At 35.6% G+C, this 21,715-nt stretch overlaps 1 protein-coding gene across 19 annotated transcripts in view; it reads left to right on the top strand.

Moving 5' to 3' along the window:
- Positions 1-21,715, top strand: part of LOC311439619 (leucine-rich melanocyte differentiation-associated protein-like) — a 400,118-nt gene that overhangs the window by 38,635 nt on the left and 339,768 nt on the right. For 3 of the 19 annotated variants that reach the window (XM_084525519.1, XM_084525518.1, XM_084525522.1), the window contains one exon: positions 12,754-14,007. The exons of 14 other annotated variants lie outside the window; for them this stretch is intronic. In XM_084525519.1, coding sequence (XP_084381645.1) covers positions 12,754-12,838 — 85 coding nt within the window. In that variant the 3' untranslated portion in view covers positions 12,839-14,007. 2 more of the 19 variants (XR_014694850.1, XR_014694851.1) reach the window with 2 other exon arrangements.

The raw sequence follows: 21,715 nt of genomic DNA, 5'->3' as shown, positions 1-21,715 counted from the left end.
CTCATGCAGTAGCCGTGCCTGTGTTCTGTTACTTTGTCAGCTTTAAATGTAAGTATGGAACATTTGCCATTTCAGAATATTTTCTGTATATGTTTTTGTGGCTCGTGTATTTTCCTGCTGTCTTTTCTGTTGTCCTTGTTTTTTTGTTGTTATGAAGGGGATGAGTGAATGAACCAGTTTTAAAAATATCAAGTTCGTGGCTTATGGTATGCATTTAAATACCTGAGTTTGATTTTCGTACACTGTGCATAGGATGTAAGGGTTTTTGTTTTGTTTTGATGGATAAGTTAGTTTTCCAGACTTGCTGATATGTAGAGGCAAAACTTAGATTATAAATTGTTTTATTTCAATTTTGTACTGGTGGTTTTTCTCTTCTGTAGTCCCAACAGCCTCTCTTTCTGTCCATTGATCCTTGCTTGACTTTTTATGGCCATATAGTCACTAACAGACTGTGAAAACACTGTAGTATATATACCTCTGACCCCCAGTGCTGGCCATTATCCATTGATTTACTATATCTGACAGATCAGAACATAAGATTGTATTCTGTTCTGCTTTTCTCAAGAAGGCTTAACATTGTGGAAAGAGTTGTCCTGAGAATATATCACATGGCAGAATTGGGCAAAAGCTTGTTACTTGAACCTTTGGGGGGTGTCCGTGTGTGTTCATATTGTGTAGTAGAGAATTCTTGGGAGGGATTACTGGAGCGTTTAAATCTGGTAAAAACGTTAAACATACTGCAGAATTTGATGTTAAGTAAAATAAAGTGAGCTTGAACTGTTAGATCTTTAAATGTAGCTAGTGAATGCTAATGTGGTGGGTGTTGAAATTTGTTTTCTTGGTGACATCCGTCTCCATGGGGCTCTTGCAATCATGAGAAAAGATGAAATCTGATATATCGGAATCTACTTGATAAAGGTGAGTAATGAAGTCCTTGTACTTGAACTAAGATGGGGTGTCATATTAGGTATCCATTGACTCAAAGTTGTTCACAAAGCTTTTTGACTGTAATACATCATTCACGGTGAACTGATGTTGATATTATATAACTTCCTTTGAATGAGTGGGGAGTGAACTGCTTTCTCTTGGTCATGAAATTGAAGTGGGTTTTTGGAATGACGTTGGAGGCTAAATCCATGTGTTTTGTGCTTACTGTTTGGAAACCTGGAGGGCTTAATTCACTGGAACAGTCATTTCATCTCCTGTTGTGAGAACTGTAACCAATCTTAAACAAAAAAGTTTTATTTATTTATTTATTTTTTAAATTTCTCTCTGAATGGCAGGAATCTGGTATTGGACTGAGAAAATCAGTTAATTAGTCAATGGAAAACTACTGTAATATATGGAAAAATATTGGCATTTGGAGGAGAAATAACTTGATGCACTTGTTTTAGTTTTCAAATAATGTTTGTAGGAAGAGTGCAAGTAATGGTTTGGTGACTTCCCCCTGCATAATTTCTGGTTATGTGGATTTTGAGACTGGGAACTACTCTTCTTTTACACAGTATTGGGAGTTACAGAAAAGGGCATATAAAGAGCATGTTACAGGTGAAATAATCAAGTGGAGCGTTCTTATTTTCTGACTTTCCTAATCTCTCTTACTCTAAAACAGTATTTCCTCATGACTGCTGTTGTGAAACGAGAGCCAAGGACTGCAGAAATAACTTATCTGAGGACAAGGAGCTTGACTGAAAGGAAGAACCTGCATTAACTCTGAAGCTATTGTCTCTGTCTCTTCCTCTCTGTTTTGTTGAAAGGTATCATCTGTTGTCTTTGATGCAATACATGAGATTCCCAGTGTCTAACTACAGATATGAAGAACTTAATTGGTTTTGCTAACCATTACTTAGTTAGAAAGGCCTCTGTCCCCCAGTATTCAAGAAGCCTGCTGAGTGATAATGTTACAAGTAGTTGGTTGGCACTTGGCACAAAAAATCTGTCTGATGTTTCTGTTCATGTATTGCTTGTTTGCTGTATGTTGTCTTGTGTGGTTTTTGCCATTTTTGAGGTCTTTAATTTTACATGAATCATCTTTACATAAGTTATCTTGGAGTTGATTTTTCAGTTTAAAAAGACAACCGCAAACCCTTAGCTGGTGGAAATGTGAAGAATGAGTATCATAGAAGTGCAAAAGGGCCATGCATTTTACTCAGGGTAAGGAGCAAGCATGTCAAACTAGACATGTTAAACAATAATTATACTGTCTTTAAGGTCATAGTTAATGCAGTGTTAGAGCTCAGTTCCAGGCTTTTACTATGAACTGAAGCTGGCAGTCATGTGAAGTTTTGTGATTTTTATTATTTATTTATTTGTTGTTTTTTTATTGTCGTTCTCCTTGATCATGCTTACTTCATGATCAGTGAGTTGCTTACTGGAGAGTTGGAAGATCTGTTGACTGTCATTTTCTTTCTTTACAATTTGTTCTCCATTTTTATCTTAATTTGTCCATTGAGTCCATAAATGGAAGCTGTGAATATGCTTCATAATATGGTCATTAGCGTGTTCCTTTTTAAACAACTCATTGCTCATGTTTGCTTTGTTGAAAGAATATAGAGATCATATTTAAAAGAACATAAATCAGAGATACAAAATATCTAATGTTGGATAATAATTTATAACCTATCCAAAACTCAGGGGAGTTGATAATGCCTTGATCATTGGACTGCACTGTGGAATAGATCCTCTTCAAGTGCTGAAGTCTCCAGTGTTTTCTCTTGTGCAGCTGGTATATAAACTGTACTGGTAGGTGTGCACACCTCCATTTTTTTTCCATTGAAAGCATAGCGTGTGGGGGATGCTGTCATCAGAAGTAGTTTACTGGCATTATATACACATAAGCACACATGCAAAACAGTGTCTTCTATATAACATCTTTACAATGCCTTTATATATAATGCATGTATATTATGTTTTATCTTTAATACATAAAAAACGGGGGGTGATAATTAGTATTTGATCTACTTAGATTTAGTGCTTGGAATAAGGTTTTGTCAGCGATAACATTTTTATACTTAACATAGAAAAAATGTATTTAAGTTTGCTAACAGAAAAAGATGCGAAACATCAAAAGTGGGTGATGGGAGAGAAAACTGACTGGAGAGAATTAGAATAAAATGGAAGCAATCTCAGTGAAAAGTACTTAAGTGACTCAAGAAATTACAAATATCTATTTCTCCTGTGATTTCTTTATCCAAAACTGCCTATGTTCTTGTGGTGTTTTGTTATTTTTAAACTCCCTCCTCCTTTCTCCTCTCCCTTCTCCATAAACTTTCAGAAGTATTCAATATTGGTCTTGGCATCAGCTCTTACTGAGGCCGATAGGAGGAAAGCTACATCAGCATGGTGTTTTTACTCCAGTGGTGACTGATGCATATCTCATAGGATGGACTGTTTGGCATAGGTGCAAACTCACAGTATTTGGACTTGGTAAGAGTCAGGCTCTTGGTCTGTCAATATTGTTATACTGAAGACTAGAATGAGAATATTTGTCTTATTACTAGTCAACTCCAAACTATTTTTTTTTTTTTTGGGGTTGGAGGGAGGTAAAACTAATAAAGGGATTATAAAAGGGTGGCTTTTTATCAATATGAAGCTTATGTGCTCAGTTCTGTCAGGTTGTTCATTTTTATATAATGTAGTTATTGGACTGATGCAACAATTTAGAGTGTGAATGCTCAGTCCTTAATTTCTGAACTTGCATTAAGCACTAGTTTTTAATGCTTGCTTTGCTGAATGTTAAAAGATGTGGATTATGTTTAGTTAAAATGTACTTAATGATATTAAAAATAAAGTTCATATTTTATAAGCCAACTCTGCTTTTGCCATTTGGCTGTTGGGCTAATGGGTGCTGTTAGTTCCTTGTGAATACATCCTATGAAAAGACTTCAGTGCTTAGTGTTTTTAAATTACTTTCAGAAATGTGAGGTGCCTTTCCCTTAGAATATTAATCTGTGATCAGACGTGCCAACAAGGAACTCATTTTATGAATTTTACAGAAAAGCTACATGTTACCTACATTTAATAATTTCTTCAAGCAAATTTTCTAACCATTGATTTGAAGATGAAAGTAGGCATGTGTATTCTTTGTAAGGGAAGCACGTACTTGTGGTCACTTAAACTACTTCTTTAGTTAGTAGTTTAGATATTTACTCATCGTTAGTATTTTTTCCTTTTTGCAAGATTTCAAGACCAGTACATTTTTAGTTGTTTGGAAGCATCCAGTGACCTACTTAGAGCAACAGAGCAGATTTTTATGACCAAGATATGGCTAGAGGGGTGAAATTTTACTTTGGCGACAGTGTTCTGAAGTTTTTGTTCGTTTATTCTTGGTCATATGCTAAATGCTAGGTATTTTATACTAATCAGAAATGCATCTCTTAAAGCACATGGCGATCATATATAAAAGTTGTCCTCAAACCATTTACATGTAAAGGATCCAAGACCTGCTGCGGTATCATGACACTGCAAGGCCATGTGGCCGCAGCAGCACTGGATGAAGATGCTGTGCTTTAGGCTCCCAGGACTTTCAAGACTTTTTTGCTGGAGAGAAAGGATGAAAACTTGACCTAGTTACATAAGTAATAAAATGTACTGATTATTTTAAAGCACTTAAAGGATGAGGGGAGAGTTATTCTGGAAGTGCCAGGGATTAACAGTATAATGAATATTCAGAAAACTCTGGTTCCAATACAATTACATTAAGATTATTTGACAGTCCAGTGTCTGGATGGTAAAATTACAGCTGCTCAAGGATCTGAACGCTTTCTTTCTCTACCTATTAACTTGCATTTAATACACTCTCTATCTTTTACAGCGAAGTACTATGGAATAGCACAGAAACAGTCATGTGTGAAGGTGATTAAGTTGGAATGGCTTTAGGAAAAAACATGTTCAAATAGTATGTTTTCTAAGAAATGGGAACTACCCAACTGAGAGACTGTGTCTCTGTCCAGTTTACTTCTTTTCCTCCAGCTTTTCCTTCATTTCTCCCTCTCTTCTTCAGCTCCTTTTATCAGGAAAAGGCTGCTGAAGGTGCTGTATTTTACTGTCATCTGGGAGATTTGGGTGCAGTACGACAAGATGTTCCTTCTTCCCTTGAAATACTCTATTTTGTTCATGATTTTGCTCATAATTGTGATTAGGCATTAACAAGCTGAGCTGTTCCTGTGTAGCATTAGTTGCAGTTCTACCAGGTGCACAAACTCTGGTCACTGGAACCACAGGTATTTTGAAACAAGAGCTTCACCTGCACTTGACTGACCAAAAGAAAAGAAGTTTCAGAAGTTAAACTGGGGACTAATGCATTAGTCTGGATTCTTTTTGGCCGTCATTTGTCGCACTTTCTACTAATCAGTAAATGAAAGCAGAGCAGGTATGTGCCTGTATTGAACTAAATGTAACGGGTATTTGTGTGTTATAGTACAGCAGACAATGATCTTGGTTAGTCTACCCCTAGTGTTTAAAGCCAAAGTAAAAGGGTGAAGTCAGCTTTAAGGTACCATTACACAGAATCACAAAATTTCTAGGTTGGAAGAGACCTCAAGATCATTGAGTCCAACTTCTGACCTAACGCTAACAGTCCCCACTAAACCATATCCCTAAGCTCTACATCTAAACGTCTTCTAAAGACTTCCAGGGATGGTGACTCCACCACTTCCATGGGCAGCCTGTTCCAGTGTCTAACAACCCTTTTGGTAAAGAAGTTCTTCCTAACATCCAGCCTAAAACTCCCCTGGCACAACTTTAGCCCATTCCCCCTTGTCCTGTCACCAGGCACGTGGGAGAACAGACCAACCCCCACCTCGCTACAGCCTCCTTTAAGGTATCTGTAAAGAGCGATAAGGTCGCCCCTGAGCCTCCTCTTCTCCAGGCTGAACAAGTCCAGCTCCCTCAGCCGCTCCTTGTAGGACTTGTTCTCCAGGCCCCTCACCAGCTTCGTCGCCCTTCTGTGGACCCGCTCAAGCACCTCGATGTCCTTCTTGTAGCGAGGGGCCCAAAACTGAACACAGTACTCGAGGTGCAGCCTCACCAGAGCAGAGTACAGGGGGACAATCACCTCCCTAGCCCTGCTGGTCATTCTGCACTTTATTTTCATTGTGCCCTTTCTGTGTAGACAGGCGTGCAATGGAAGCAATTAAAACTGTGGGAGGAAAGAGTAGAACTACAAACCCTTCAGGATAGCTGGTAGTGATCAAGTTGGTACTTGTATTTACAACATAGCTTATTATTATTTAACTTGGAACGAATAAATAATTCCTATGTTGTACTAGATGCATGTTACTAGTGGCCAGAGTAGTGTCAGAACTGGTCAGTAAGCTTTGCTGTATACACAGAAGCATCGAGAGTCCTGGGTTCTATATCTCTTGTTTAGTGTACATGTACTATGAAGTCATAATTTAAATCAGAATTCCTAAATGATTTCTTGACTGCAGATTTCCACACAAGACTCATTCTTGAATGAAAATTCTTATAGTCTATTCCCAGCCTTTTTTTTTTTTTTTTTTTTTTTAACTAGTAAAAACGCACAAGATAGTCTGCAACAAAAAAGATATGTAGGTATGGACTTACGTTAAGGGTTCATCTGTAAGTTCCTAAAACCAAACAATACCTGAACTTACTCTGTTCAGACGTTTGCTGAACATAAGTGAGATCCTTGAAGTTTGGTTATATCCAGTTGAATGGAACTAACTTAATTCATGTTGTAGTAAATTCACATTGCTGTATGTATGTAGAAAGCTAGGTGTTCCTCATTTCTATCCTGTGCAGGTATATTTTTCTGCGATGTTTTTAAATCTGCTTTGTGCTACAGTGTTTTTTATTTATATTAAGGCCTTCATGTCTCATTAAGTGGTCATTGAACAGAAGCAGTGAATTGATGTTAAAATCTTCTCACTGATGATTTCAGCTAAACCAACCACTAGTCTATTAAAAATAAACAACAACAAGAAAAAGCTTTTTACTTACTGTCTAGCTAACAGAATGCATAAGAGTAGAGAGCTTTGACCCCAGAAGGCTTTGAGTGATAGACTCTTTTCAGATTCTTGTGTAAATCATACTAAGGCCCAATGTGTAAATTTGACAGTAGTTCTCTGCGTTTGACATTGTAACTTAAAGCTTTTATGTTATTTAAATATACTAAAATGCACCCTGAATGAAACTGCAGGTGCTGCTACACTTCTATTAGAGAACAGTAATACTTGCCTTAGAAAAACTCTGAGGCAGGTGAAAGAGTTAAGCAAAGCAGCCAGAAACCATTTTCAGCTTTTACTTTGCAGATACAACCTTTTAAGCATACCTACATTTACCTGCAATGGCAATCGTTTTGCATTTTAATGACAAATCAAGTACGCTAACTTGCATTTGAAACGAAAGTGCCTTAAATGTCTCTGGCTGTCAGAATGAGATGTTAGGAGCTTGATGAAAAGAGAACAAAGAAGACAAAGTATGAAGCCTAGATACAGTGCAAAATGAAATAAAACCTTGTATGGCCTGTCAGGGGTGTCAGTTGATATTCCTATCTAAAGCACATTATAGTATTACTTTGCAGCTCATAGCTTACTCATCTGTCTTTTTTAATTCATCACATTCTAGCCCACATCTTTTAAGTCCCATGTGTCAACAATGGAAGAAATCTGTTAATTGACAAATGAGTGTCACAAATGTGAATTGGTGCCTTTACATCAGAGGCAGGTAGTCTCTGTTGTTTTTTGTCGTCTCTATTATTGGCATAAGCCAGTGTAAGACATCTGTCTTTGCCAGAATGAGAGATGACAGCCAAAGAAGGGCTGTCATTGTTTTAGTGCATGTTCATTCTGCTGAGATACTGTATAAAGATAAAATGTCAGTTAAAAGAATATGAAAAACTATCGGGAGGAAGTCCTTAAATTACTTAGGAAGGGGATCCGGGAATTGGTGCCAGAATTGAAATCCGAACATTCCAGTTTGCATCTATCACATCAATTTAAAAATAATACTTTCTGAGTAACTGGGTCAGTTTATAAGGCATTTAGGAAAACGTTAGGCTGTGTTGGCATAATTAGCTCGTAAGATGGAAGGAAAAAACATACCTCCACAGGATATGAGTTTATTTATTACAAGTTCATTTTTCAGACATGTATAGAATTGTCTCAATAAAAATATGCTGTGTAGCATCTCTGGCGTTGATTTGCATCTGTTTTGAAACATTGAAATTGCTCCTTTCCAATTTCTTTTTCTGTTATATTTCTATTTTAGATTGATGAATAACATAATGAAATAAAAAGCATAGCCAGCTGTGAGTTGATGAGACAATTAATAGGAGGAAAATTATTAACAGAGTTCTGGGGTGTCTAGAGGGTGTAAACTATACCAAAGTTACTCCCAAATCACTGAATCCCTTTATTGTAGTAAATGACTTTTTAATATTGGATAGTGAAAAAGAGGAAAATGCTTTAATGGAGGAGGTGGAAAGGGGAATAGAATAAAAATGTCATAAAAGGACACCATTGTCCTTTTTATTTTGGGTCAAAAGTTATAAGAAGGATAGATGAATGTTAATCTCTGTTAACTTTAATAATGATACACTATATGTGCTATGAGATGCTCCACTCCTTCCAAAATGACCTGCAATTTGGGGTTCTGAGTGACCTTATGACCTTGGGTTTTTGAGGACTGTAGCAGAACCCAGCACAGGGCTAAATCTTGAACTGTGATGAGATTGGATGTGTTCAAGTTTCAGGATGTTTCTAAACAATAATTTGTTACAAGTCCTAATTTTAGATTTGTTTTTACATTTTAGAGCCATTGATATGGTAGATTGTAGAAGTTCTCAATTCTCATACCTATGCGATATAGGATAACATTGTAGGATTTGTCTTTTTTTTTTTTTTAAAAAAAAAAAAAGAACTTGCTTCCAGCAAATATTTGAGCAGTAGAAAAGAACGTCTAATTGATGTTTTTCCCTCCCCACCATCAAATGTGGAGCTCTCTAATTTTGTTTGTCTTTGGTAACTGTGTTTATCTCCAAGGAGCCTCCAAGCTGTTTTACTGCAGTCTGTGGTTAATGTTGATTGCAGTTTTTGTTACTGGTCTCAAGAATTGAAATAAAATTAAATAGTTCTAATGGGTGCTAGTAATTTTATGGGTCTTTGGTGTCTAAAGCCAAGAATGACTAGCATAAAGCTTCCTTTCATTTTAACACGTTGGATAGAAATATTGTGGCTTTGTAAGGAGATCCCTTTCAAAAAAATAAGAGGGAAGGTGGTTTGTGTCTTTAAAAACCTACTTTAAAAAAAAAGTTTATTTCAAGTCCTTTAGAATTTATGTTGCTAGAGGTCATTTTAAAGGACTACAACTGATGAAACTTAAGGAGCGTTTGTTGTTTGTATACAAAGGCTTACATGCCTTAATTGAACAACTTTTTATTAGTGAAAGCCTTGTTTTTCCGTTTCCAGCCTTAGCTGGTTCTAACTAAATGCTTAAATTTCCAGTCAAAAGCCATGCAGTTGGTGGTATTACGTGAAATGCCAGGCATATCTTCTCAGTCATGTTTTTTAGCAATGTTTTTTCATGTTCATTTTCCTTTGAGAATTGGAAAGGTAACACCCGCCATTTTACACAGGGCACAACTGAGAGGTGAGGAAGTCTTGTTGGTTAACTGTAGAAGGCAAGTGTCATTTTCAGCCCTTCATACCAACTTGCATAAACCACTCCCATGTGTCGTCAGGAGGGATGGGTGACACCTGTCCACCCACTGTTTCTGTAGTGCTCCTGGAAGTAGTTTATTTTCATGTGCTACATAGCTACACTTGATATTACCTGATAGCAGGTATATCAACAAGGTTGATGATCCATCTGAGACTGAAGAGCAGTTTAGGATTTAAAGTCATTGTAGACATGGAGGTATGTTTTTTGCCTTCAGGCAGATTGGTTTTTTACTCATATTTGTTCCCTCCTAACTGAATGTTACATAATTATAAAAACCAAAAACACAAAGGCACAGTAACAAAAACAATGTAGACTGAGATTGTTGATAGATTTTCTTTTTTAGTTAGGAAAGAAATATATTTTCAGTGAAGATAACTAGGAAGAAGAGATATCATTTCTATAAAATAAGTGAATGAACTTCATTGTGAAAATTGATGTGTGGGAAATACAATGGTAGAGTGATAGGATACTATCCTGTCCTATACCTTGTGCTTTCTGCAAAATGCCAGGTAAAGCCTACAGAAAAAAATCAGCTTTTAGAATTCGACTGTGGAAGTATGTGCTTGTATGACAGTATTATCACTGCTACATTAACTCTAGAAAGGGAGGATACTGGAATTTAAATATAAAAATGTGATACATGTGTGTGTGCATACCCTCTCGGCGATTTCCCCCTCCCAACTGCCAGCTGTCATACAGAATCTGAAACAGACAAAAATTTATTGGGTAGTATTTAGAAACATGTCAGTGGTAACGACTAGATCTCTGATTTCAATTATCACCTACTAAATTTAGGCTAATGTAATGCATTTGTAGACCTGTTGAATGCACTTGACATCATGTTTAAAATATTTGAAACTGCACCGTTTTTTAATATCATATGTTGACCACTTTTTTTCCTACACACATCTGGTGCGTGGCAGCAGGCATCCCATGCGACCCATAAAAACTTCAGTTACACTGGTTTGAGTGTTTCTTTTTTTCTTCAGATAATATTTCACCTAAGGACAAAAAAAAGTCTGAGGTTACAATACAAAAATTTGCTTGATGAAATACAATACTGCTCTAATATCTGTAATTGCCATTTTTTTTTCACCCTTTGCAATCAGTATGTAAACAGTGTTTTAATTTTTGCTTCTGTTGTTTAACATTACCTTTTTTCTTGAAAGTCCTTGGGATTTAGGCATCTATGTCAGTTGGATACTCTTAAAACTATTTCAATAGCAAATTACCTATAGCCATTATTATTCTGTAGAATGATTGAATGATTGGGTCATTCTTAAGGTGGAAGCCATGGTTTTGCACTGTCTCTTGTTAAATTAGTGAAGATTAAATTCTGGACTCAAATTCCTCCGAGTTCTGCTTTACTTGCTCTGTGAATTTTTTTTTTTTTTTTTTGCTATTATTTTAGGTTTTTGAGGGGGGACCTTTTAATTCTTTTTATTTATTTTTTTCCAAGTATTGGGATACTTTGTTGTAGTGCTCCAAAATAGTTTTGTATCTTCCAATCTCTTACTCTTTTACTCCTTCCCTACGCAACATTCTCATACATACTCATTAAATCTGTCTGCTGATGTTTGCAACTCTGAGCTTACCTTCTAACTGTTGGGATAATAACCTTTGAAGGCATTTGTTTGGTAGTACAGAAGTGTTTGAATGCTCACTGTTTTTGTGAAAACATTACAAACTTCTAATGTTACATTTGCATCTGTGTGCAAGCAATGTAAGAAACAAAATAGTCTTCAAATATGTTTAGAATACTTTAAATAAGATAATTGTCCAAATCTTGATAGCTGCCTAGACAAGGGAATTTTGGAGGAATAAATATCCTTCTTGTTTAAAGCAAGTCCCCAGATTGCTTATACTAATTTTGCTTTGTTTTAGTTTATCATCTTGGAATCTGTTTTTCCTTAGTAATCTTCTGTGATTGCTAGCTTTCTTTTTTTTTTTTTTTCTTCCTGCATAATACTCCCAGACATCCTTTAACTGTTTTATCCTTACGGATCTCAAAAGTGTTTTAAACTGAAGTTATCAAAAAATTCTGAGCATGTTACATATTTCTGAAATATAGGGCAGAATAACAGGAACATTTGAAAAGGGTATTGGAAGTGTGCCTTCTGGAAGAGAAAACTAATCTTGAAGATGAAATTTCAATAAAGTTGAGTATAGCTCTTCTGGAGAAATGGGTAAGGACATTCTACTGACTGTCACTTTCAGAATTGTTAAAATTGTCTTGAATGGCAAATTTCAGGAAAAATTTCCCGTGACCCTTTTTTTCAGGGATTTTATTTATTTTTGGTGTGGAAAGTATCTTATGATTCCTTAGGAATCCTCCAAACCAAGCATGGATGTACATGATATTTAATAATTGCAAAAGATGTAAATAGCAGCTTCATGGTGTGAGCAGCAATGTTTCTTACTCTGATTTAATCTTGTCTAGTACAAGTCTAAAACTCATCATTGATCACAAGTCACAGAATATTTCTACATAACTTTATTTTATAAAGCTTGTATTAGGCTGTATTTATTGTTCTTTTTCTCAATGGAAGATCCCTTTCAGATTAGCCCTGTGTGTTTTTTATCTTTCTTTGGATGTTTGACCGATGAGATCTAAGGCCTGAGAAGCCTTCAAAATCAAAACTGTGGTCATAAAAAAAGAACAAACTGAAGTTTAAATAGTTTGCAGTACTTGCTTTGCTCTGTTACGTATATTTATTTTAATAGCTTGGGACTTGCAGATAAATGGTTCTGTTCTAACCATCAGTTCTATAAGGCTTTGTCCCTACCAGAATGCTGAGATTTTGGAAGAGTGCAGGGTGGGTATTTAGTTTGTCTATTTTGATTTTTTTGTAATGATTGTATGTTGGCTTGTAAATATAGGGAACTCTTCTGCTGCTCTGTTTTGCTAACCTTTCTGGTTGCTCTGTTTTCAGTCATTCTCAAATCACTCCTGTGCTGCCTGCCTGCCACTTTGCATGACCCAGTTTGGGACAGTTTTGCTGGCTTCCTCTTTATTCCTGCAAATTGTTCTAATCTTTGTGACTGCAGAAATGTTTCCTCTGTTTCCAGGTGTCTTCTCTCACTTGATATCATGGTACCTGCCAAGTGTCTGTTTCTACCGAAATGTACCTTCGGCTTCTCTTTAAATAAATAGGACAGTTAACTGCTTTCAATACATCATTGTGGGACTTCTTCTCAAATATGCAAGTTTATTGCAAATCCTTTGTATGTGGTACATCTGCTATCCACTTGATATGTCAGTAGAATTCATGTTGAGGAAAAGTATATGCATACGTGAAGAGTGGAGAGGGATGAAAATTAGTATGTTGCTGTTCTCTCCTTGTTACAGCTGATAGGTCTAATATAAAAAAAAAAAGAAGTGCATGCTACAGTCATGAACTCTAAAATAAAAAGGCTCAGAAGTTTTTATGTTGCATAAGCAAACAAGTGAAGTGTATTTTATGTTCCTGTGGAGCAGAAAAGTAAATACTGTGATATTTATTATAGCTTCTCTATTGATAAGCCCTATCAGTAATAAAAGTCTCAAAGTTAATTAAACTTAAGCTTTATGTTAACGGCACTGTCCTATTTTCTTGTTACTTCTCAAAAATGCTTCATCAACCATCATAGTCTGTAAAGTGTCTTCCATGCATTAATCAAAGAGACTGCTGTGGGAAACTTTAATCAGAATAAATACCAGTTTATACTTTGTAAACAAATAATTAGTTGGCTAAGAAGAAACAAAAAACATTTCATCCTTTCATTTAATGAAAGCCAAAAAGGGACAAAAACAGAGAAGGGGGAATGCTCATCTGTGTTATTAATATATGGCTTACTTACAATTCATGACTTCTGTCACACAGTGCCATCCTTCTAATCAATGGTCTGGATGTCTTTCTGGAATAGATTGGATTAATCTTTGTTATAAATGCGAACAAATGTATTTACTCCAGCAGAGATGAAATAAAAAGACAGCTAAAGAAATTAATGTTTGGAAATAGTAGAGGAGTTTTATATTGTCATTTGCTTTGCTTTTTTAAATGCTTCGTGAGGCTTTGTCATTGCATGACTCCTACAGGAGGGTGGTGGTGCATTATGTGAAGACAAATGTCTTGGGAACAAAAGGGCCCTTTTCTGCCAAAGCTGGAAGATGGTTCTGGCTCTTCATTTTTTTTTCCACCTTCAAAGAAGTCCAAGAAAACTGCTGACACTTACAGAAGAGTAAAATATGATTTATGATGACATCATGTATTACCCAAGCAAATCTGTTTCGAGGAAGATTGTTTTTTTTTTTCTGGTGTGTTGTAATAAAGAAACAGTGAATCATTCTTGAAGGAGTATTGGTTCAGATTCTTCTCCCTCTATTGCCTCCACCCCACCCCCACTTTTCCCAGTTTTATGATTCTTTAGGGGTCTTAATATTGATGTTAGCTACAAAAGAAGGTTCTAAAATTATCTTCAGTTCTTAAACATAGCTGCTTCATGTGGGTTTTTGTTATGCAAGAGTAATCTCTGCCATGTGGCTGGAGGCCATACCCAGCTGCTACTGAATAGCATTTGTTCTGATTTACTGGCTCCAACGATATTTCATTGCAAACTTTATTTGGAGGCAGTAAGTTTCATTTGCTGAAGAACCGTAGCATCCTCATCTGCAATGGAAGTTGGTTGTTCCATAACTGACTTTAATTAGTTAAACTGGCCTTTAGATGACTTTCTCTATCAAATGCCATGAATAAGACTGGTCACAATATTGTGTTGGATGATGGCATCAGCAACAGGGAGTAAAGCAGATGAATAAAAATAGAGATTATATTCCAACCCCCAGTAGGCTAAAAAGGAAGCTGACTGGTAAAGCTTAGAAGATGACTAGTTTTACAGATAGTGCCAGGCAATAAAACTCAGTCAGGGTTAGTTAGGGAAGTGGCAGGAAAGAGGTAACGAGTCAGTGTAAGTCTTAGACTGTGACACAAGCAAAAATTCTCTGGCTGAGTATCTGGGCTGTGATACTGGGGAAGATGGGAAGCCCAGGGTCTATTGACTGCTTGAGTATGAGTGTTTCTAGACAGGGAGACATTGCAAGCCTTGTGAAAGCCTTTTATAGTTGGGTCAGAAATTGACATCAACATTTTATTTATGAAGTTCTTTTAGTTTTGAGCTTTTTAACTCCAGTGAAATACAAAATATACAGAAACAATTTTGGAGGTGTCCAAAAATGGGGCTTAATAAATGTCACTTGATATTTCCTTAGTGATTTTTAGTTAGCTGGTTATGCTCTGTGTTACATCTCTGGGAAGCCTATGCATCCCTTTTAAGAAAAGAGCAGAAGCACAGATTACAGTAGTTGCTTATATATCAACCTGTGTCTTGTGTTTAAATAAATAAATGAATCCCCAGTGGCACAGCCAAATTTAAGACAGTTCTGATGCCTGTATTCATACCAAGCAATACCTTGTTCTGTGATTTTATTGTTTACTTCTGTCCTGTAGATTGGGACTTTAGTACAAAGTACATACCTAAACTCTGTTTCCTGTTATGGACTGTTCTTCATGGGCCATACATACTTTTTTTTTTTTTTTTTTTTTTTTTTTTTCCCTAACCGATGCTGCTTTGAGAGGAAGGCAGGTTTACAGTGGGATACAGAAAATGTGTCTAAACTTGGGAGTTCTCTTTTGTATCAGAAGATGCTTCTGATCAATCTGTCAGAAGTGTTTTGCCACTGCAGAAGTACAGAAGAGGAAGGTGCAGCTGTCTCCACAAAGGCAGAAGCCGGAGCCTCGCACAGGTAGGTTGAAGTGTTGCCTCTGAGCAAGGCAAGGGTTTCAGGCTACTCGATTCCCAGCTTGTTTAAGCAAAGCGTTAGTGACTTTGCCAGGAATCAGTGCTTTGCAGAGAGCTAAGAGTTAATGTACAGTGCTTCGTTTCTGTACAAAGTAAGTGCTGCTGTGCGGTTGGAAGTCCTGTCCCTCATTTCCCCTGACTTTGAGCAGTGGTATGATGTATCTTATTCTGCAATTCTTGAGAAGTCAACTTGATTGATTTTTATGTAATATGTGTTAGGCCTAAACCTTTCCCCAGTCTCCTTTTAACCTTGTCAGAGTTTTGTCTGGTGTTCCTCCTCCTGTTTTGAAACAATTAAATTCTTGTAATTCAGATGGATTTACACCTCAGCTGTGGTAAGTATTTTTGAGAAAACTGATGCTTGTCAAAAACCTCACGTTTTTGTTGGGGCCCTACATGTTGTGGACAGAGCTGTGAAAACTGAGTTGTCATAAATGTTCGGTTATCCTGTAACTTACTTGACAGAACAAGGACTAAGTACAGCAAGGTTGGTAAGAATCCTTTCACCGTTCATAGAAAATACCAGCATAGCAGTAGTGTAGAGTCTGTAATATAAAGTATATGTATACACTTCTTTGCATCTGAAAAGATGACTGCTTTATCCTCTGATTAAATGATAGAGACATAGCGTGTACGTAACCACATTCGTAATTGTTTTGTTGTACAAGAATGGAATTAACAACCTTATGTCCTTTGCTGAGTCAAGATCTTTGTGAATTCCTGTACTCATGTTTCATGGTGTTAACTCTCTACCGATGTTCATTCTTTCTGTTAATAGTGATAAAGTCACAAAGCAATTATACTCCCACGAGCTGTCCTTTAATAACCTTTGTCATTTGTCAGAGTGCATTAGGCCCTTGCAAATTTTTACAGACAAGCTAGTGGTCTTCATGAACTAATAAAGTGCTCTGATGTGCCAGCTCATCTGACTTGCCAAATTGCTGGTGGTTCGAAGGGGAACTTGCTTCAGTTTAAAGAAAGATTTTACCGTTCTGTTGGAGCAAAGGATTTTCAAACAGAATTACAATCAACAAATAATGCCCATTTGAACTGTCTCTGCCTTCCAGTTCTGCAAAGACTTGTGTTTTAAGCATTTCAATTGACTTTGGATACAAATATAACTTATGTTAAACTAGGAAATATATAATGATGTTCATATATTAAATTGTGATGGTCTTACTACAACCATGTATTTATGAGTGTTATCATTTATATTACATAACATTTTAATAGTTATTCTTATATTTTTAAATTATATTTTTATATTATTATTTTATAAATATATGTTTTTATTTTTTGTCATTTTATATTTTATATATTATTTATAATTTTTAATATCATTATTTTGTATTATTACATTATATTTGTGTGAGTATTTGGGATTAGAAACGCTGCTGGTTATACAACAAAGATAGAACCCAGTGTGATTGTTTTCTCCAATTATTTTTTTTTCTTTAATTAGTGTTTTAGCTCCAAGCAGCCAAAACACATTCCTCCTAGCAATTTACCAGCATGAAATGGATATTTGGGGTTGGCATGTTCTGCTGTAAAGGAAAAGTATAGGAAAGTGAAAGTGTGAAGAGAGGATACTTTTAGAATCATTTAGTATTTTATGAACTGTATAGTGTTATGGATGTTTTTCAGGCAACATGTAATATAACATTAAAAAGAAGTGACAATTCAGTTGCAGTTGTGCTCTTAAGTATATGTATTTCCCTTCACTCCTGACACTTTGAGCAGATAGACAGTTCTGATGCTTCAGGTGCATATTGCATTCCTACTTCAGGGATTGCCTTCTCCTTGGTTATGTTATGTTGAAGCCTGATAGATCACTTTTACTTTGTAGTTGTGTACACTCCAATATTCAGTTCTTGGGTTCACAAGGAGACAACTGAAGTATATAGAAGCCAGTCAGATAAACATGCTTTTCTGACCTCTGACTAGAGCTGGGATATTTGAAAACAAAAATTTTATAATAAAGGTAACCTGTGTTTTTTTTTTTTTTCCAAATATTCAAATTTATTTTTAGTATTATTATTGCTTGGAAAGTAAAGCTCTAATGTAGTCTGCATCCTGTACTTCTAACTGGTCTAACGGAGTTAGACTAGAGACTATGTACATCTTTAATGAATGATGTAGTTCAGAAGGAATATGCTTAAATTGGCAGGTGAGCAGCTTTTGCAATAAGTTATTGACTTTGACATAAAACTTTTATTTTGTAGTCTCTGATATCTTCTTTAACTTCTTTGAAGTAATCGTTACTGTTATTTTATAATCAATTATAGCAGTTGATTGTTGTAAGAAACTGGTCAAACTGTCCAATAGAGAGATTGAGTTGTTAGGTTGATGCTGTTTCTGTTCAACCTTCTTTTTCTCTCTCCCTTGTATGAGCGTGCACATATATGTATTCTGCTGGAATTCTGCCTCACCTCTGAGCTGTTAGTCTCAATATAGTGTGTGGCTTTTATTTTTATTTTACAAATATCCAACTGGCAACTGAATAGAAGTATTTTCTTGATGGATTTGAAAGGTTCAAGGTTCTTGAAGTTTGCACGTCCTGTGAAAAAGACAGGTCAATTTTTTCACTCTGGGCATCTGTCTCTCATAAGCTCATAAATTGCTCTTGAAGCTAGATAGAAAAAATACTGAAGGCAACATCATATTTAAGAGTTTAAATGTGCTGATTGGAGTGTCTGAGAGTCTAACCTCAGGCAAAAGGTCTCCAGTTCAGTCTTTTTGACTGATGTGGAGTGGTCCACTGTTAATAATTTAGTTTCAAGACCTACTAAATGAAAAATAGGAGACTCATAGCATCAGTATCATTGTCTATCTTCCCTAGAAAATATAAACTGATTGTATTTTGATGTATGTTTCTACTCTTTCTACACTTAACTGTTCCCTATTGCAGCCACTGCATCTGAATTTTTTTTAATGAGCAGTGATTTTTTTTATCTACAGAACACATAGCTTGCCCTGCAGGATCTTATGTTCATATTTAGTGTGCTTTATTTGTGTTTTAAATCAAAAGTCTGACACTGGCCCGTCTATATGCATCACTCCTGACCATGCTTGTGAGTAGTCTGCTAAAAGTGTGTGTATTTCTTCAGTTCTTAGTGAAACAGAGCCGGGAATATTTTCCTATTTTTAGCTGACCAGAAACATGTTACTGTCTTGTTTAAGCTTCAGGTCAACTCTTTTATGAGTCAAAGGAAATGTGGCATTGCTTTGGCAGAACCAGCACAACAGTCCCCTTTGTCTGACAAAGTATTGCCAAAAGTGGCTTGTACTAACTATGGTGGCGGAAGAAATGGTGAAGGGGACAGTGGAGAGGGAGTTTATTAACAGCAAACTTCCTCTTTCTTCAGAAATATTTTAGATATTTCTGAACCTTTCTTTAAACAAGTTTTTTTGATGATTGTATGGAATTGACATATCACAGGTTTAGGCCCAATCCTTGTCAGCTGTTGAGTGTATAGTATTTCAGCCTCCCATTTTATTGGGTCAAAGAGGCAATGTACAGTTTTAATCATCTCTAGATTGTCTCTTGAAGTTCTGAAGTTTGTTTGTTTAAGAGAAGTCTTTCATTTTATTTTAATACAAGAATGATATTTCGTATTTTAGAACTTGAGAGGCAATTCTGGCAGTGATGCATGGGGCAGAATTTTCTGCCATGTTTCTTGTATAGCCAGAATGATCCTTCAAGTGGGAAAGTTCATTCTGTTAGCAAAGCATGACAACAGATGTGCACACGAAGTTGAAAAAAAGTTATTTTTATTCTCTGAAAGCAAGTATATTTTTTGAAATAGTGTATAGTTTTAGAGTTTTTATAGATAAATACTAATTCTTTTGAAGTTAGGATTCATTACTTTTTTGTCATTAGATTGCTGAAGAGCTTTTTTTTTTTTTTTTTTTAAGTGATTACAAATATGAGAGTTGAACAGCTGCTATAAGATATATTTGATCACTGAAAGCTCTAAAAGTGCAGAAGCAGTAAGGAGGAAACAAACTTTTCTTCTCTTGATATTTAGGTTATTACTTTGTAAAACTTGTCTGGGTTGATATTTATTGTCTTTCTTCAAGATGTTTCACAGTAAGTAAGAAGGCAAGTCCTAGATATAACTTTGACATTTTCTAAATTATTTAAAGTAACATAGACTTCTTTTTGAAACTAATAGTGAAAATGGAAAAGTCAAAAGTAACTCTTAATACCCAACCTATATATAGGATACATATGTAGAATAACTCTGAGGGTGAGCTTTTAAGTCCATGTTTTCTAGATCCATGGAGAAAAAAGTAAAAGTTTTAGGGATGATCAAAACAAGTTTTAACATCTTAGGCATGTATTATACCTTTGGAAATTGAATGAATTTTGGTAGCAGCTATTATCTTGCTTGCAATTGAGATAATGCTTACAAAATTAAAGATTTATAAAACTGAGCATTTTAAAATTGTTCTTAAGCTTTCTCAGATCATGATAACCTAGTTTAGCTGTACCGTTCTGAAATTGGTACTCAAACAGAGGAGGAGGGAGGGATAATTGTGCAATCATTGTGGTTCCAGAAAATACTGCTTTTGTCCTTGTTAAAGAGGATGTTTTCCCTTCTAATTTCTTCAGAAGTGTTACTACCTGTACTTGGAACTTACTGATCTTTTACTATATGTTACATAATGCTTTTTACATTTTTCTAACAAAACATATATGCTGATTTTTTTTTTGTGTGTGTTTTTAAAAAATATTTTTCATGCTGTAGTCTTCATGCAAAGACTTTTGATTTCAGTCGTTTTAGGGCATCTATTCATTTTTTTTAATTATTACTTATTTATTTATTTTTTAAATGAAACCGTAAGTTACAAAATAGAACCTCAGGGAGATGTATGCTTTCTTTTTTAGTTTTATCATCATAGCACTATTTAGACTTCTGTTGCTGTCCTCTCCTGTTGACTTTTTTCATCTGTAACTTGTATGCTTTCTACCTCATTAAAATGTGCTGAAAAATAATTCTAAGTGAGTTATCTGTATAAAACCAATAAACACCATTTTCATGTCAGTTTACCAGGTTTTCTCATTAACAAAAAAAATGCATTTGCAGTTTGGGAGGAGGAATAAAACTTTCTCTATAGAGTAGAATGAGAAGTATATTTCTTCACAATTAAAGATAATTAGGTTGTTTTAGTTAAGTTAGGTCATTAGTTAGCTATTTAAAAATGCATCAGGAACGTACTCTGTGCTTTGCTGTTTCTTTGTTTTCTTAGATGATAACAGGGAAAAGAATGTGTGGAATAGGACTGTCTCTTCTCATTCGGTACTTGATACTCTAAAATTGAGCATGGTTACCAGCACTTTCCGTATTGAAGGCTAGAAGTTAGACACGTTTGTCCTGAATTTGGAGATAGAATACCTCAGGGAATTTCACATCTACGCATAAAAATTACAATCATGTTCCAGCTTTCTTACTGTGGTATATCAACCATAATATAAAATTTGAGAAATTCAGGTTTTGGATAGCTGGGTTGCTTTGGAGCATATTTGTGCTGCTGCTGTGAGAACTGGAGTAGTCTGAGGTGGCTTCTTCAACATGTAGGCTGAAGAGAGCAATGAACACTTCAGAGTGTCCTCTACCTTGGCTTTGGCCTTATGGAAGAAATATTTACAGTGTCTACATAAAGAAGTCATTGTAGTTGCTTTAAATATTTCCCATGGATTAAAAAAAAATGTCGCAACAAACAGATCTATGGAAATGAATAACTCAAATGTCTAAGGAACCACAGAGTATCGATAAACTTATTTTTATCTCAGTGATATTTTTGAATGTTACTTAAATATATTATTGTTTTCACTGTGATGACAGACTGAAAAGACTATCGCTAATACATGAAATTTTTAACCCAAATGGAACTTGTAAGCCCTGTTCTCTCAAATTGAAGCACAGAACTTAATTCCTCCTTAAGAAAACCAACAAACTATATTTATGTCTTCCCATTTTTAACTTTATTTTCTTTCCACTCAGTGGAATCAAGAAGAATACTAGATGCTAGAAAGTATTGTATCTGGCTATATCTTAGACAGAACCTGAAATCTAGTTGTGGTGTCGTTATTTCAGCTGTCTTCATTCTCTGTTTCTTTCCTGTGTTCTTCTTCCATAATGAGATTGGCTTGAGTGTAATGTTGCTGAATGTTATGGGAAGTGGTTTT

Source organism: Aythya ferina, assembly GCF_964211825.1.
Source record: "Aythya ferina genome assembly, chromosome: 7".
Taxonomy (NCBI): domain Eukaryota; kingdom Metazoa; phylum Chordata; class Aves; order Anseriformes; family Anatidae; genus Aythya; species Aythya ferina.
This window is presented reverse-complemented; position numbering and strand designations above follow the sequence as displayed.